Source organism: Delphinus delphis, chromosome 1 (assembly GCF_949987515.2).
Source record: "Delphinus delphis chromosome 1, mDelDel1.2, whole genome shotgun sequence".
NCBI lineage: Eukaryota > Metazoa > Chordata > Mammalia > Artiodactyla > Delphinidae > Delphinus > Delphinus delphis.
This window is the reverse complement of record NC_082683.1, coordinates 116233546-116252166: the sequence shown is the minus strand read 5'-3', so window position 1 is coordinate 116252166 and position 18621 is coordinate 116233546. Positions and strand designations below refer to the sequence as shown.

At 45.3% G+C, this 18621-nt stretch overlaps 2 protein-coding genes across 2 annotated transcripts in view; one reads left to right on the top strand and one right to left on the bottom strand.

Annotated features, from left to right (window-relative positions):
- Positions 1-1825, bottom strand: part of SDHC (succinate dehydrogenase complex subunit C) — a 28099-nt gene extending 26274 nt beyond the window's left edge. Inside the window, exon 1 of the mRNA XM_060033070.2 lies at positions 1692-1825. Coding sequence (XP_059889053.1) covers positions 1692-1711 — 20 coding nt within the window. The 5' untranslated portion in view covers positions 1712-1825. The remainder of the gene's footprint in view (positions 1-1691) is intronic.
- MPZ (myelin protein zero) lies at positions 1803-9924 on the top strand. Its single transcript, XM_060033059.1, is given in 7 exon segments — positions 1803-1917; positions 4968-5063; positions 7393-7559; positions 7768-7981; positions 8224-8359; positions 8518-8578; positions 8680-9924. Coding segments are annotated over 6 exon segments (939 nt in total). The 5' UTR covers positions 1803-1917; positions 4968-4996; the 3' UTR covers positions 8974-9924.
- The last annotated feature ends 8697 nt before the right edge of the window (positions 9925-18621 follow it).

The following is an 18621-nucleotide window of genomic DNA, read 5'->3' as shown; positions in this document are numbered from 1 at the left end:
AGTGAGTTCAAGTTATCACTATTTTCATTCACAAGTGAAGAAACCACAATCATGCAATCAATGACCTTGACTTGTCCCAAATAAATGGAATTAGTGACACTACTAGAACTAGAAACTAGCTCCTAGAATTTAAGGTGCCCTTTCCATAAGAGTTTTGTACTACCACTAATGAATCCTAGTGATGACAGTCCTACACAGCTCAAAATGATACAGACTGGACATACTCAATGTGTACAGTGATCCTTGGTTTCTAAGCACTAATCATGAAACTCCTAAAATGAACTGTTTAGACCCAATATGATCATTACAAGCTAAACGTTAATTCCACCAAAAAGCCTGTGACATCTTCTAAAATATGATATATCAAAGAATTCAAAAGCATTCAATTATGGTCAAACTACTTGTAATAAAGAAGGCAATCTGGCAAGACTAGCCCTGACACGCTTTAGAAAAAAAGACACAATTGTAAATAAGAGTCAGGGAGAAAAACGAAGGATTAAGATAAACCATTCCTGATCTCAGCTCCAAGAGGAATCATTCTGTCACAGAGAAAAACTAAATAAAGTCCGTCTATTTTTACACTGGGTGATTGAAGTGGAAAGAGAAATGAGAAGACATTTGGGGAAATCAGGAATTAAATCTCAACTGCATTAAAACTAACTTTCCATAACAAATAGTTTCCAAAAATAGTGCTGGCACGAAACTATGCTGGGATTTGTACCAACAGCGTCAAAAATCGCTATGGCTAGAAAGGCTCTGAGCAGAGAACGAGGCCTTGTCGACAATGGACAGTTCATAATGGAAGACAGTCTAGGGTATTTCTCAGGACAAGGAGTTGACACTATAGAGAAAAACTGGGGCATCTATTCCCCTCACCCACCAAGTAAAAAAATAAACAAACTGAAGTTCCTGGCTGCTCTGAGGCAGCAGAGCAACCACTATGGGCGCTATTGCTAACCGTCACCCCGATAGGGGTCTAGGCCTCCTGCACTCTCTACGAGGGGCCCGTTAGGAACTGGGACAGTGCCCACTCATTGCCAGCAGCTGGTGTTTGCAGGAGTAAAACGCAAAGGTAAAGTACACCAAGATCCTTCTCCTCGAGGCCCAAGCCCTAAATAAGAGAAGTTAGACCTACTTATTTTCTTGGAGCTCGGCTCTCGCTGCAGCCACAAGAGCAATCTGGGGAAGAACTATTTTAGAAGTGGGGAAAAACTATTTTAAAAGTGGGAAAGCTGGGCTTCCCTGGTGGCGCAGTGGTTGAGAGTCCACCTGCCGATGCAGGGGACACAGGTTTGTGCCCCGGTCCGGGAAGATCCCACATGCCGCGGAGCGGCTGGGCCCGTGAGCCATGGCCGCTGAGCCTGCGCTCCGCAACGGGAGAGGCCACAGCAGTGAGAGGCCCGCGTACCGCAAAAAAAAAAAAGTGGGAAAACAGAAGCGGCGAGAGCCCCGCGACCCATCCGCAAGGAGTAAGGAAAAGATAATCGGCCAGGGACCCCCGAAGCCCTACATGGTGCACAGGAGACGCTAGGGGAGGGGAAGGGTCTCTAGGTTTCCAAAGCGCGTGGCCTCCACCCACAGGTCCTTTCCCTGCCGAGGCACGGGGTAAACAGCTGTTAGCAAGACGTGAGGGGCCAGTGCAGCTCTCCCGAGAGCCGCCGGCACCGACTCCCACCCCACACTAAAGTCACCTCAAACAGATCGCAGCCATCTTGGGTTCCGGCCTGGACGGAAGTGACGCCGACGGCCCCACCACCTCTGGGCGAGGGGAGGGGCGGGGCTTCTGTCACGTGACGACACCAGCTCTTTCTGAGGATTGGGAGGCTCTCCGGATCAGCCCTAGTTCCGACTCTTCGCATATCTTCCGTGCGCAGTTAGTCTCTGACCCCTCCTCTCTCAGCTGACTTCTGAAAAGTGGTAAGTTTTCCGCAGAACTGCCGCTGGGTCAAATTCTGCAGTCTACGTTTTACCTTTTTGTTTTCAGAGGTGCTTCACAGGTAGCACTTCTAAAAACACTCATTTTGTTTAGCACCACAAAGCAGAGGGCTTGCCCAGATTCTTCACTGAGGACTTCTCAGTCTAGTTTCACGCCTTCCCCCTCCCAGGTGGGACTAAAAAGTATTATAGGGTGACTGAGACATGCAGGGAAAAAGATACTTTCGGCTTGCAGCAACATGGATGAACCAAAAGATTATCATACTAAAGTAAGTCAGAAAGAAAAAGACAAATAACATATCACATATATGTGGACTCTAAAATATGGTACAACTGAATTTATTTACAGAACAGAAACAGACATAGAAAACAAACAAACATAGTTAGCAAAGGGGAAAGGAGGAGGGATAAATTAGGAGTTTGGGATTAGCAGATACAAACTACTATGTATAAAACAGGTAACCAACAAGGTCCTACTGTATGGCACGGGGAACTATATTCAGTCTCCTGTAATGAACCATAATGGAAAAGAATATGAAAAAGAATATATATATGACTGAATCACTTTGCTGTACACCAGAAATTAACACAACTTCGTAAATCAACTATACTTCAATTAAAAAAAATTTTTTTTGTAAAGATACTTTGGGCTCCTTCCCATTCTTATGTGAACCGTCTTCACCAGTACAGAGATAGTGCACAAGTTGAGATCCGTGGGGGAGAGAACCTCTCAGAGCACCATCCGAGGATGGGGAGCGTCCTCTAACCACCTCGATTAGCTTTATGTCTCACAATTCCTGGGCTTGAGCCGCTGCATGAGCTAGATGCCCACTAACCAAAGACAATGCTCCCTTGTTCCTTGTTTCAGGGCTATGTGGGTGACACCCACTGCCAGAAGAACCTGGGGTACGGGTGGGGGAGAACTTGCTTTGATTTATATACATAAAAACAGTTTTGAGCAATCACTTCCAGAGCACTTATAAGGGAGAAAACAAGCAAGTGGAAAGGAACGGAAAAGCGCAAAAGTTCCTGAGCCTCTTTTGAGGAGGAAGGGTGAGGAGAAGTGAAGCAGACAGCCAAAGCAACTCCTGTTCAGCAATAAAAACATATTCGTTGCATTAATATTCAGATCTTATTTATATTTAGCGCTTATGTACTTTTCCTTTCAGGACTTAAATAGCACAGATTCATTTATTTCTACATCAAATGAATATACTATTTTGCATTTCTATAATGCTGGCAAAGAAAGCACTATAATAAACTTCTGGACTGGAAGGGACCTTACAGGCTCTCCAGCCCGATTTTCTCTCCAGTGTAGGAATCTCCTCTGTAGCGCTGCTGACAGCTGATTTTCAAGAGTGTGTTCTAACACATTCGCTAATGGGTACCTCAAAAAACAAGTTTCATTTAGTAAACAATTTAGTCATTAGGAAGTTGTTACATTAAAATACAGTTTTCTGCGATTGATCTTCCAGTCATTGATCTTGCTTTGGCCCTCGGAAGCTTCACATTAACAAATCCAATGAATGCCTCTTTCACTTAGTTCTTCCAATGTTTCATGTAACGTGTTTGTCTTAAAACTCAGCTCTGACCATGTAGACACTCCCATTCCTAACCCCAAATACCATCCCAAAACCATCAGCAGAATTCTTATGATGTACAGGATTAAATCCACCCCCTTTGCTCTGTCATTTAAGGCCATCCACAAACTGGCTTCAACTTTCCTGTACAGACTCCTTTCCTCTGATGCCTGTTCAAGATCCCCCAAATTGAGTAAAAATGGAGGACACCAGATCTGCCCTGAATATTCCCAAAACTTCACAAACCTACCCACCCCCCCCCACGCACACACACACACATACACACTTTCTTATCTCTTTGTCTTTGCTTTTGTTGTTCTATCTGCCTAGATACCCTCACTGCCAATTTCTCCTTTTCAAAATGGCATATATCCTTAAAGGTTGGTCCACATCTAATACTGCCTTCTAGACATGACTCCCTCTTCCTCTGAACTTCATTTATTAAATGAAAGTTATTGATATTTTTGTGTTTAATCTCTGTTACATAACTTAATTTTCCTAATGTAGCTCTATGTGCCCTCACTTATACTCTCAGCACTTTGTTCATCAGTCTGCTGCATCATGGTTTATTATATTTCATTGTTAACGGGTTTGTCCTCTGATTCTCCCCTCTGCCTCCCCAAACTAAATTTTGAACTCCTTGAAGGAAGATCTTAATTTTTATTCCTCTTTCTATTACTCACATACCCACATATTCACATACTCATATATGTAGCTGGCTGGCACTCAATATAATTTTGTTGCCTTGCTTTTAACTGAAATGGACTTAAACTGCAGCGTGAGGCAGTGAAGGACTTCCTGAAAAAAAGGGAAAGATCAAGGGATTCTTCCCTGGGTATTTTCCCACGGAAAAAAAGTTTTTTATCTGGAAAGAATCACCCAAGATGCAGAGAGATAAGAAAAAAAAAAAAAAAAGACACCCAAAGGACTTAGTCATCTCAAGAAGCCTGTAATGTAGCCCACAGTAGTGAAGATAGCAGGGATATCCTGTTTTGAAAGTTCTCTGGGGGAAACCCACCTCTAACTCCTAGAGCCCTAGGGGAGCCACTCTCAGGCATGGAGGCTAGGGAGGAATCCCTTTTCATAGCCTTAGGATTCAGGTTCCTCCACCCATCTGTCCCTCAGAGAAATGTGTTTGTGTCCCTTTTTCTGTCCCTCTCCCTCACCCCCCCCCCCGACATTCCAGCCTGGGGCAGGGGGAGGCCAGCAGACACAAAGCCCTCAGTGTATGGGGTGGTATGTGTCCCCCCCCACCCCTCTACCCAGAGGACACAATGCCCCTTCTGCTCCCTGTGCTCTGCCCCCCTCCTCACCACCTCTCAACTGCACATGCCAGGCTGCAATTGGCTACTGGCTCAGGACAGCCCCCTCATACCGGGACCCTGGGGGATTTTAAGCGGGTTCCAGGAACCCCCGCTCAGTTCCTTGTCCCCCACTCTCCCAACCCCGCAGACGCTCCGGGCCCTAGCCCTGCCCCAGCTATGGCTCCTGGGGCTCCCTCTTCCAACCCCAGTCCTATCCTGGCTGCGCTACTCTTCTCCTCTTTGGGTAAGTTGAGCCACCCCAGTCTGGGGGCCCCGGGGCTCAGGTTGTCTCTCAGCAACCTTCCCCCTGCCTTCGCTGCGCTCCTCACTGCAATCAAAGAAAGAGGCAGCAACAGCAGGAAGATGCTATTCTATGCAGAGAAAAAATATATATATAGTTTGGAGGGAGGCTGTAAAGGTAAAGGTATTCTGTGAAGGGAAAAGGGAAAAGAGTGTAGAGAGCTTCCCTGAGGTGGACCTGACCGGACCCGGGTTGGAAACCAGTAACATGCCCCCAAAGCAGTGGTGAAGGCCTAGTAGGAAGCAGTGTTAGAGCTTGGTAAGGAACATGTTCAGACATCTGGGTTCTGGTCCCTACTCATTCCCTAGTCGTGCAGAAGGTACCTTAACCTTAGTTTCCCTGAAGAGAAAAGTCAGGGAATGTGATCTAAGGAAGGAGCCCAAGGTTTGTGGTCCCAACTCCTCCGATCCTTTGTCTCTTGGTGCCTCAGTTTCTCTTTGTGGATCTGTTGTCCATTATGTGGGTGAACAGAGTAGAAGGGAGGTTCTGTGAGATTCTAGGGTCTTGTCTCATCTAAAGCTATCTTCCACATAAGTTGACCCGCCCCTTCCTTGCCCCACGGCAGATGTTGGGTGAGGAAGAGAAGTTCAAAGCAGGGTTATCTGAATGGATTGTTCCCTTCTCCAAACTGCCCTGAAGCCTAGTGCAGTGGGTGAGAAGTAGGGCAAATGAGGGGAGGGGAGGGAGGGCTGGTTAGAATGTCTGAGATTCTCTGTGGTCAGCTCCTTGAGTCCTAAACCTAGCAGCTAGACTCTTCTGGACTGTACTGGACTATTCAGAGGTATCCTGAGAAAATGTTAAGGATAGGGAGTTGGAGAAGGGCGTGGTGAGGGAAATGGGGAGAGGGGATCTTGGAGTATAAGAGGGAGATAAAGTTCTGTCCCACTCATAGCACCATTGAACAGAGCTGAAGGGCAGTGGTTGATATTTGAACAGGAGGAATAGAAGTTAGATCCAATGAATAACCTTCCTTGTTACATTTGGGATACCCAAGAAGGCTCGAAGGCTGAGTCCCCGGAGGTGAGTCATTGGTATTGCATGCTGAGGTGGGAGATTTGGGACTATGGACCACGGGCAGGGGTGCAGGGGGCAGTGAGGGGAGGGGAGGCATGAGCCCCCAACACTGGTCAGTGGTCAGACAATGGGTCTCTATTTATTTGATTGCTTCCTCCCTCTCCCATAGAACAAAAGGGTCTACAGTTGCCCCCAGCCAGGGCCAGCCCACACACATAATCTCCCTGGAATGGCCTTGTGTGGGTGAGTCTTGGGAGTGACACTGGGCCAAAAGGGCCAAGAGGAGGGTGAGGAGGGTCAAAGCAGAACCACAAGGGGCTCAAATGCAGAGTCATCTGAGCTTTGGGCTTGGGGGTCCTGCTCTGAATCAAGCTTCCCCTGAGAGGGATATGAGGTCCTTCCCTCCGTGCCCCCCCAGTCAAGAGCAGCTGTATGGCAATCAGGGATTCAGCACTGAAGACAGCTGGGTCAGGGAAGAAGACTTACATTCTCTAGTTATCTTCAATTCTTCTGCAAGACATTTGAATTTGTTGTACTGTGAAATACTATGTAGCTGTTAAAAATAATGTTGATCTGTACGCATCAAAGTGGAACACTCCCAACAGATACATATATTCTTTTTATACATATATTCTTAAGCCAAAAAAAAAGACTATAATGCAATGTATGTTAAAAAAGAAAAGAAAGCTCCACAGAAAGAAACTATTTCTTACAAGTATATGTGTATCTTTAGTTTATGTTGAGTCTGACACATAGAAAATGGTTACACATTAAACTGATAACGTTGGTAATATCTGGGAGGGGACTACAGGAAAGGAATTGGTCAAGAGAGACTTTAGCTCTCTTTATCTCTATTGCTTGAATAGTTATAAGAAGAATGCACTATGTGTTACCTGTATAATTTATAATAAGTTTTAAAAATTGTAAAGCCTGCATCTAAGGGATAGCTTAAGAATTAGATACTGATCCAAAGGGAAAGTTAGACTTGGAGACAGAATTCAACTTCTGGAAGTCCTCAGGGGAATTCTGGTACTGCAGATTTCATTTCCTCTATGAACATGCCGAAGAGCTTGAACCAACACAGCATTTCCACTCATCTATTCAATTAGGCGAGAGAGACCTGGACCGCAGAATTCGTCATTTCTGTCCCAGTCTTCGCTTTGGCCTCTGACTCAGGCTTGACTTCCTATTGCTCTCACTCCCTCTATATCCCTTTTTGGGCCCACATGTGCATCTGATTCCCCCTCTATGTTTGCAGTGCTCTCCCCAGCCCAGGCCATTGTGGTTTACACGGACAAGGAGGTCCACGGTGCTGTGGGCTCCCGGGTGACCCTGCACTGCTCCTTCTGGTCCAGTGAGTGGGTCTCAGATGACATTTCCTTCACCTGGCGCTACCAGCCAGAAGGAGGCCGTGATGCCATCTCGGTGAGTGCCTGGGGGGAATCCTGAGTTTGCGTAACAGAAAGGGTGCTTCAAAGAAGCACAGAAAAGAGAACTTGGGCTAAGGAAGGGGAGTAAGTGGCAATCTTTGTCACACTGACTAGGGCTGAACCCCCTCCCCAGCATTACCCTCACCAGCCCAGAATCCCTCACCCTGAAGCTAGAAATACATGCTTCCCCTCATTCCTCATAGATCTTCCACTATGCCAAGGGACAGCCCTACATCGATGAGGTGGGGACCTTCAAAGAGCGCATTCAGTGGGTAGGGGACCCTCTCTGGAAGGATGGCTCCATTGTCATACACAACCTGGACTATAGTGACAACGGCACTTTCACCTGTGACGTCAAAAACCCACCAGACATAGTGGGCAAGACCTCTCAGGTCACGCTCTATGTCTTTGAAAAAGGTGTGAGAGGAGGTGGGATGTGGGTATGGGAGGGAGTTCAGAGAGGGGATCGGGCCTCCCTGAGAGGCTGGGGGAAGGGGCAAAATGCCGGGGCTAATGCCCCTCAGGCTCTGGGAGAGTGGGCAGAAGACAGCCTTGGTTGGGATGTCTTACAACCCAAACCGCAGGGAATAAGTGTGGGGCTAGGAATCAAAGATACTTGTCCCTGCTCATTCCGCCACTTCTTTTCCTTCCCCTTTTAGTGCCTACTAGGTACGGGGTGGTGCTGGGAGCCGTGATCGGGGGTGTTTTGGGGGGTGTTCTATTGCTGCTGCTGCTTTTCTACCTGATTCGGTACTGCTGGCTACGCAGGCAGGCGGCCCTGCAGAGGAGACTCAGGTAAGGCGCGGAGCCGACTCCCCTTCCCCAACCCACTACTCCCCATGTGGGCGGAGACTAACCCAATGGGTGGGAGGGCCAAAAGGAAAAGGAAGCCTTGACCCCCTCCTTGAGGGGCTCCAACAGGGCCAAATCCATAGCACCCCCTTTCCCTGCAGTGCCATGGAGAAGGGGAAATTGCACAAGTCTGTGAAGGACTCGTCGAAGCGCGGCCGGCAGGTTAGTGGGACTTGGGGTGCCTCCAGGCAGCAGTCGGGGGCAGGATGGGAACAGTCAAGCCCCACCAGACCAGTGACTGATGCGTGCACTCCTCCCCACAGACGCCAGTGCTGTATGCCATGCTGGACCACAGCAGAAGCACCAAAGCTGCCAGTGAGAAGAAGACTAAAGGGTTGGGGGAGTCTCGCAAGGATAAGAAATAGCGGTTAGCGGGCCGGGCGGGGGGTAAGGGGTCAGGGGCGGAGGCTACCAAAGGCTCTCAGATGGTGGTCATAGAGATGGAGCTACGAAAGGATGAGCAGAGCTCGGAGCTCCGGCCTGCTGTCAAGTCCCCCAGCAGAACCAGCCTCAAGAACGCCCTCAAGAACATGATGGGCCTGGACTCAGAAAAGTGATCACCCCCTCCCCCCACCAAGGCCCTGCCAGAAAAGGGGGACCTAGGCTCCTCTATCCCCCGTCTAGGTGCTTTCCTCCTTAGCTCCCCAGCCCTTGCCCTGCCCTCACTTCCCTTTGAGATGTAAGTTTCATTCCAAAATTCATTCCCCAAGCACTTCATATTCTCCCCCACCTTCACCCCCTGGCTTTCTGGAAGCCCAGGGCTCCATCCTACACTTCACCTGCCCCAGGGACTGTGTGTTTGGTGCCCGTTCCTCTGGCGCTGAAAAGAAAGGGACCTTGCTACCCCCTGCCTCAACTCCAGGCCACCTGATATTCCCATCCCCTGCACCACCTAGCCTGTCCCTCTGACCCTCTTCTCTCTGACCCTCCCTCCCCTCCATCAGGTGGCCCAGCTGCAGACTCTGCCCTCCCAGCTAATACCCAGGTCACCCAGATCAGATTCTCCTTCAGGTTTTATTTAGGTTGTTAGTTATTTTTTATTTTTTAATCCATTCTTGTTTGTTTGTTTATCTGATCTGTGCCCATGCTCTACCCTCCCCCCATGACTGAGTACCAATGACGTCATGTGGCTTTGGCAATTCCCCACCCCCCATTAAATCCTTAATGGAGAGCCAGCCCAAGCAGAGGGGCCCCCGATCCTCAAACCTCAGCTACAGGAATGGTGCCCCCTGACCACTTTGGAGCACTGTTCTGGGACTCAAGGTCACAGGAAAGGAGAGGGAGAGACAAAGGATCTTCATAGGTGAGGGGGCTGAGGAGGGGACAAATGAGCCTTAAGAAATAGCTTTTAAATAACCAAAGAAAAAGCAGGAAAAACAAATGGGAAACGGGGGAAACGGGAGAGGCTGCACTCCTAGCCACAGGGGATTCTTAGGATTTTTCTACATTCTGTATATTTCTTCTCAAACCCCCAAATCTCCTTAAATGTTTAATAAACACTGACATTTCCAGAAGCTGTTGCCTCCATCTCCAGTTTCCTCATTCTTCTGGGAATAATCCCTGCCCCTTATCCCATCCCCAACCTCCCACCTTCCCCAAACCCTCTCCTCCCCAACTCCTTCTTCTCCCCAACCGGTTTCAGTTGTTAAGAATTTGATTTCATGGCATGGGTTACATAGTATTATGGAAAGAACTCTGAAATAGGCTCATAAGACACATTCATACATTCAACAAATATTCAGTGAGTTTGTACTACAGTACACAGGGTTCGTACTATGTGCTAAACTGTGTGTCAGGCTCTGCGTTTACATGGGTTATAACAGATTCCCTCTTCACCAAGAGCTATGTTTTTAAAATACCCCAGCCACTCACAAGCTGACCCAGGGCTAGTCACTTGGCTTAGGTAAGCCTGTTTCTGCATTTGTAAACAACTGAGATAATGATACCTGCCCTACTGAATTCCCAGGATTCTTGTAAGAATCACATGATTCCATCCTGTGTATGGAAACCTTTGTAAACTATAAATTGATATACAACTAAGATATTGAGGATCAGTCCTTTAAAGATGTTTCTCAATCTTGCCTAAAGGATTACACTTTACAAACTAGCACTAATCTCATTCACCCCTACAAACTCATGCACACACAACTTTGTTTTGTTGGTGCATTTTAGGGATAATATTAATAGCTCATTAGCTGGTTTGTTGGTATGCTAATGGTACACCATTAATATCCTGGAATCCTTAAATAATTATGGAAAAACATATATATCTTTTTCCCTTGGCGGTTACTGATAGCAAAAAACCCAAGATTCTCACAAGTCAATTCTTCACCTTGTTAAGAGGTTAAAGATAAGATTTTTAACAGCAGCTTTGCCAAAACCCAGAGTGCTTCCATTTATTTCAAGGGCTGTCTTCCACTTCTCTGAAAAGAAAAATTAACCCAAATTCATGTTAATAGAAAAGCTAATAGATTCCATTAGGTAAATACAAATGAAAACTACAATGAGATACCACCTCATCATACCCATTAGGATAGCTACTATCAAAAACAAAACAAAGTGTTGACAAGGGTGTGGAGAAGTTGGAACCCTTGTGCACTGTTGGTGGGAAGGTAAAATGGTACAGCCCCTGTGGAAAGTATGGAGGTTCCTCAAAAAAATTAAATACAAAATTACCATATGGTACAGCAGTTCCATTTCTGGGAATATATCCCAAAAAAATTAAAATCAGGGTCTTGAAAATATATTAGTACACTCATGTTCATAGCAGCATTATTCACAATAGCTGATATGTGGAAGCAACCCAAAGGTCCCTGGACAATTGATGACTGGATAAGAAAATGTGGTATATCTATACATACAATGGTGTATTATTCAGCTGTAAAAAGAAAGAAAATTGTAACATGTGCTACAACATGAATGAACTGAGAACATTACGCTAAGTGAAATAAGCCAGGCATAAAAAGACAAATACTTTGATTCCACTTATATGAGGTACTTAGAGTAGTTACAATCATAGAGACAGAATGTAGAATGGTGGTTGCCAGCCGCTGGGGAAATGGGAGAATGGGCAGTTATTGTTTAATTGGGATAGAGTCTCAGTTTTACAAGATGAAGAGTTACGGAGATGGATAATGGTGATGTTGCAAAACATTATGAATGTACTTAATACCACTGAACTATACATTTAAAAATGGTTGAGAGGTAAATTTTATGTTAATTGTATTTTACCACATTTTTTTAAATTGGAAAATAGAAGCTAATAGAGTCTATATAGCTTTTTCAGGGTGGGAGAGGAAGCTGAGTCACAACTCAATGAAGTTGGGAATATCTAAGCTAAAGAGTCTTTATCAGTAGACCAGAATACGGAGCCCAGAAATGCAAATAAGTGTGGGAACATATTTTATTATAAAAATAACATTCTAGTTCAGTGGTAAATTAATGGATTATTTAACAAAAGGTATTGGTGCAATTGACATATGTATAGAAGAAAACAAGGTAAGATCTTTATCTCATGCCATATATAAAAATAAAATCTAAATATTAAGAAATAAAATACAAGTATCTGAAGGAAATAAGCATATTCATTTAATCCTCAAATGGAAAAGGCCTTTAAACAAGACAGGAAGTCCAGAAATCTTAAAGGAAGTACATAAAATCTTGAACCTCTTTAATGGCAGAATATATTATAAATGAAACCAAAAGACACTTGGTAATTGTGGAGAAAAATACAACACAAATGAAATATCTTCCTACACATAACAATTAAATATCTCCCTTATTCGCATCTTCAACTACTGTCCCAGTTCTCTGCTCCCCTCTATAGCAAAACTTCTTGAACAAGTCTAGGGCACTATCTCCTACCTCCCATTCTCCCTTCAACACACTGTCCCCATCCCTCTACTGAAACTGCTCCTGTCCAAGGGCATTAATGATGTCCATTTCGCCAGATTCGATGGTCATTTTTCAGTCCTCCTCACCCTTTCAGCAGCATTTAACATTAATGGCCACTTCCTCTTTCTGATAACACTTTATCTCTTGGCTTCCTTGAAACACGCTAATGGTTTTTCTCCCACGTATTTGAAAACTGCATGACTTTTTTTTTTTTTTGAGGTACGCGGGCCTCTCACTGTTGTGGCCTCTCCCGTTGCGGAGCACAGGCTCCGGACGCGCAGGCTCAGCGGCCACGGCTCACGGGCCCAGCCGTTCCGTGGCATGTGGGACCTTCCCGGACCGGGGCACGAACCCGTGTCCCCTGCATCGGCAGGCGGACTCTCAACCACTGCGCCACCAGGGAAGCTGTGCATGACTTTTTTAAAGTAGAGATTGAAATAACCAGGAAGACATCTTTTGTTCGTCCCACACGAAGCGTGTTTGTTTATTTAAATTAAGGCTACATTTGAGCGTCACAGGGCAACAATCATCTTGAACTGAATATAGTTTTTTCCCTCTAGATAGGGCCTGAATTCTCACTACTCTCATTTCCTTACCTGCCCAACCACCCTTAACATGAATTTGCTGCTCTGCCTTAAAACATCTAAGAAATTGGACAAATATTTATGTGTGGGAGTGAAGTTGGAGAAGGGAGGTAAAGTCAGACTACAACACAGAGCTTTTCACATTTCCTCAAACAGGCCACCAGTCGTCATGTCCATCTCTGGCTATATTAGCTACTTCTTAAACCCAGAGTTCCACTGAATTTTTTGTTACCTAAAGATTAAATTGTGAAGTTCACTTCCAACAACTAGTATAATAACATAAAAATGGGAAGAAAGGGAGAGATGAATAAAATGGTTAACTTAGACAAATACATATCTAAAACAAGCAAACAGAAAATATGCCAAGTTACCACAGTCCTCATTTCTGTAATTGGTCAAGAAGCCATAATTAATATCTATGAACTGCTTCAACTACTCATTCCATATTTCCTATGTCTTCAGCCAGGACTTCAGATAGTCAGGGTTCTTTACCTGGTAGAGTGATCCAAACTTCCATTTCTGACTCAAGGTCTGTCCTGTCTTTTTTTTTTTTTTTTTTGGTTGCTATGTTAACATTTACTCTTAGGCAAGGAAGTACTAAGTGATGCCCCAGAGAATCTCCTGGGTTCCAGAAATAGCTCTCCTTGCTCCCATTGTGTAGCAGCATCCCAACTTCCCCTAGGTCATCAGGATATATCACACCAGCCAGCCAAGTAATCATTTTTTTTTTGTCTCTTCGTTCAGTGATGTATAGAGCCCAAAATGACCAGGTGGCAGTCTCCTCTTCTAATTCAATGGAACCATTGTGTCTAATGGTAGAAGCATTCTCCTTTTGGAGACTAAGTCCTCCAAACCAGTAGAGCTCAAAGTTGCCAGGAGAAACAAAACTTCTGTGAGTTGGTTATTAGGTGTCATAGTGAAAAAGCCACCCGCACTTTTACCCCTTGACTCTGGAACCCTTGTATTCAGGTCATAGAGGAGAAAACGCCATGTAATGGTCTCTGATTCAAAGCATATATTGCATCCTGTAAGCCAGAACTTCATTCTTTCAGGGTACTGTCTCCCAATTGCTGCTGTGAATCTTCAGTAAACCATTCCACGTTTCAAATAAGCTTCTGTTTTCAGATGATGGGGTACATGGTAAGACCACTTAATTCCATGAGCACAAGCCCGTTACTAAACTTCCTTTGCTATGAAATAAGCTCCTTGATTAGACATAGTACTATGGGGAATGCCATAACTATGAATAGGCATTCTGTGAATTCCCCCAGTGTTGGTGCTGGCAGGAGCATTATGAGCAAAGAAGGCAAATTCATGTCCAAAACGTCTATTCCAGTGAAGACAAATCTATGCCCCCTCCATGATGAAAGAAATCCAATGTAATTAACTTGACATCAAGTGTCTGGCTGGTCCCCCCAGGGAGTAGTACATATTAGGGACTCAGTGTTGGTCTCTGCTGTTGACATATTAGGCACTCAGCTATGGAGTCATCTAGAAGATTCGTTTGTTTGTTTGTTTGTTTAAAGCATTTTAAAATTTTATTTATTTATTTATGGCTGCGTTGGGTCTTCGTTGCTGAGCGCAGGCTTTCTCTAGTTGCGGCGAGCGGGGGCTACTCTTCCTTGTGGTGCGCGGGTTTCTCATTGCGGTGGCTTCTCTTGTTGCGGAGCACGGGCTCTAGGCGCGCGGGCTCAGTAGTTGTGGCACTCGGGCTTAGTTGCTCCGCAGCACGTGGGCTCTTCCCGGACCAGGGCTCAAACCCGTGTCCCCTGCACTGGCAGGTGGATTCTTAACCACTGCGCCACCAGGGAAGTCCCTCTTTGCTTATTCCAAAAGAACGAAAAATTAGGAATGGTCTAAAGAAGGAACTCACCCCTGTTTTTGGCAACCTAAAACACGGATCAAACCAGTCCTGCTTTAATTCCTGTTGAAGCTCTCTGTGACCTGGGACAAATCACGTGACTGTGGAAGCTTGAGTTTTGTTAAGTTGATATCTATCCTACGGTGCACTTAAAAGAAGAAATTGAGAATATATGTGAACCATGTCACTAAGTACTTGGCATAGAGTAGAAGCTCCATCCACGTTAGTTCCTAGTCATACTCTTCCTCCCTTTTTTTCCTCTGTTCAGTTGAAGCAAGTGGGGAACCTCTCCCCCAATACATATTCAGGCAGGAGGGCCTAACTTGCCCACAGGTCAGATCTCCATCTACTACTGTCTGCTTCACAATTCAGACATCATCACAACACAGACATGACCCTTTTGTCTTGCAAAGGCTTTTCTTTGTAGGCATTAAGTGTGGCTTCCAGCTGAGTCCCCATTGTTTATCCTGTGGTCCCTCTCTGAGTGTCCAGCTCATGGTAAAGACTTACAGCTTGGCAGTAAGGTTTGGGGGCCTCTTTTAGAGAAAAAAGGGGTGGAGGCAGGGGAAAGATGAATTCCTGAATCTTCAGGCTAGTGCTGGGCATGGCTTTCCAAAAGCTTAGAGCAACAGTTCCCAAAGCCCTCAGACACAGTGCCCGTTTTACTATCCAGGAATGATATTCATATGTAATATAAACTATAAACATAATTTCAAAAAGTAAATATAATACTCTAACCATATATTATAAAGGTGAAATAAAAGATTAATTTATAATAAAATTGTCTGTATTTTAATATGTAATGTTCAGGCATAACTACACTGGAAGCATAAAACATAGTAGAGACTTGAACCTACACGTAGAATCACTGTAAATACAACAGCAACAAATGCAAACTGATAGGGGCATACGTATCAGTGACTCAAATACCATAAGCAGTATTGTCATCGATGACGTGGATTTCTGAAACGGTAAGCAACTCATGATAAAGTTCTGAACAAAACACATTATAAGTTCCTTCAATCTACATGTTAGTTGCATTTCTGAAAATCCAGTGTTTAAAATGGTGCAAAAAGTACTTTGTGTTCGTATGTAAAATGAAGTTGGGTTCCAGGTACCCTCAGATTATAACAGGTTTTTCACATTAATACACAATGGTATTTTTAAAAGACATGAGGGATGTGGGACAATTTTATTTTGTGCAGCACTATTCTGGTCATTGCAGTATGGTTAGCATCTTTCACCCCTGAATGCTCAATACCAGGAAACCCTCCCTCATTCCCACCCCACCCCCTACATATCATGACAACCAAAAAAATACCCCCATGGACTTCCAAAACATCCCCTAGAGGGCAGTACATCCTCCTGTTGAGAACTGGCTTGGGGAATCAGTGAGACCTGGAGCCCTCCCAGGAGTTAGAGAAGAGTTTGGTTTCATTTCCTGATGCCCGCATCTCTTCACCTTTATACCCTAATGTGAGTCTGTTGACCCTTCTTCCTTTTCTGGGCATGCGTATCAGCCCTACCCCGCCAAGTTCTGTGCCCCATTTCTCTAGCCATTTCACTTCAAACCACCTTTAATTCCAGAGGGCCTGCCCCTAGGTTCCTTGGAGCGCCAGGGGAGGCAGCTGGATGCGATCAAGCCACTGATAGAATTCTGGGAGGAGTCTAGCGGTACAATCAGGTAAAGCCAGAGCTGGTGGTCCCCTAGAAATATGGGGGACCACAGAGGGTCTAGGTCTTACTTGTGTGGGCCATGAGGGACCAAGTAGATATGCCTGGGCTCAGCTAAGGGAAGCTTGGCCCTCTCTGCCCTCTAAACTAGGCTGAACGACGTCCTCGACAACAAAGCTCTCTACTCTTCAGTCATCCAGTCCCTTATCAAGGTGGTACAAAGAGCACAGATGCTGGAGGCAGACTACCTGAGCTCTGATACTAACTCACCTATTCACTTGCTTTGGGAAGGTTATTTAATCTCTCTGTGTCTCAGTTTCTTCATATGTAAAATGGAAATAATATGTCGTAGGGTTGTAAGAATTAAATGAGTTTACATATGTAAAACTGCTTGGAACGTGGCCTGGCACACAGTACTTTACAAATCTAGATATTACCATTGTCATCACCATTCATGCGCTGCAGGTAGCATAAGCCTAGGGAGTTACCCCAACTTGGGAGATGAACATGATGAAATCTATGTCAACAGAACATTATGTACAGGTAATACTCAAGTGATCTAGGGGATATGACCCTCTTGCTTTATTCTTGAAGATCTAGGTGATTAGGGAATAAGAAAGGCCTATTAGTAGTAGCAGTAGTGTTATACCAAGGGGAGACTAGAATCCTGAGAGCAGGAGGGAGAGCGGTCAATGCCACCCTAACCCAATGGCTGGAGGAGGGAAGAAGTCAGGGAGGGAATGAAGAAGCCTCTGCTGAAGCCTTGGGAACAGGCTGACTTTCTGAACATCCGTGGATTGTGAGTTTCTGCCTTTGCAGATCTGGACTCAGGGCTACCAGCCAAACAACCAGAACAGTAGGCACCAGTGATGTCCGTCTTAACAAACCACCGGACCCACAAAGCCTCAGTTTTCAGAGGCACAGACAGCAGAGGATTAAAAGTGGAAGACAGCAGCTCACTGGAGAGTGATTCCAGTGAGAACTTGTTCTCAGGGATGAGTACGGCCCCTGCTCAAAGAAGCTGCCAGGAGTCACTCCCACTGAAAACAACTCCAGAAATAAGGGAAACACAGCAAGGGTAGACAGAGAGAGGCAGAGGTGGACAGGAAGGGAAGCTCCCAAAAAGGACATTAGGACAGGGGTTAAGTGTAAGAGTAAAAGATGGAAGAGATCAAAGTGGAAAAAGATGGCTCTATATTGGGGCAAGTTCAAGGAGAGGTCAAGAGCCCTACCCAGCAATGACACCAAGTCCCTGAAAGTAGGTTGTCCAGGGAAGCAGGATCCTTGTCCTTTTAGCCGCCTGAATTTCTCCCAAGACTTTCACCTCCAAGTTTGGGCTTTGGGAACATATTTCAAAGTATCTCCCGCTCAGATCTCCAGACCTCTTTCACTTTTGACGAGACTCTACTCCCAGCTCTGCCACTCCTACACAGAGAAAAAAGTACCAAAAGAGTTATCAGTGATATAGATGTGACAACTGCATTTGCTTTCTTCCTCGACTGTTTCTAATGCGTGTGTCTTCTGCTAAACCACTTATTATGAGAGTATTCACCGATCCCTCAAAGACCTGTGGTTTTTGCTCCACAGAACAAAGCACTCGGGAATAATTTCTCAGTGATCAGTACTCAAGGATCGTGTCTCTGGCAGAGAGACAGAATGCTAGGGCCCCAAGGAGGAGTTACAGATAGGCCAGAGAGGAAAGGCTCAATCTGAGTGCCCTATGGTAGAAGTAAGTAGCCTGGGCAGAGAGAAACCAGCTTTCAGAACTTTTACTGAGAACTACTACTGGTCCAGCAAAAGATGCCTAAACCTTTCTTTCCAGTTCAAACTATCTTTCCCAAAGCAACAGACTATGTTTTTGCTACCATGCACTTTCTTTAAAATACACATGAGAACAAGAATAATAGCCTGGAGCTAGTAGTAGTGAAGGGGAAAAAAATCATGCTCCAGACCAGTGTGGCAAAAAACAAATCAGCAGGTATCCTCCAAGCAGCAGAGTCTATAGGAGACGGCTGGTGACAGAGAATGCCACTATTGCCCTAGCACCAGCCAACTCTCAGAAGCTCATATCACCAGGAATAGGAAGTACCTGTTTTACTTTAGTGTTAATAGGGGCAGACCAAGGTGCAGTACAGTTAATCCCCATCTTGTGTCCACAGAACCAGAGAACAGGGAATCCTCCTTTTCTACCA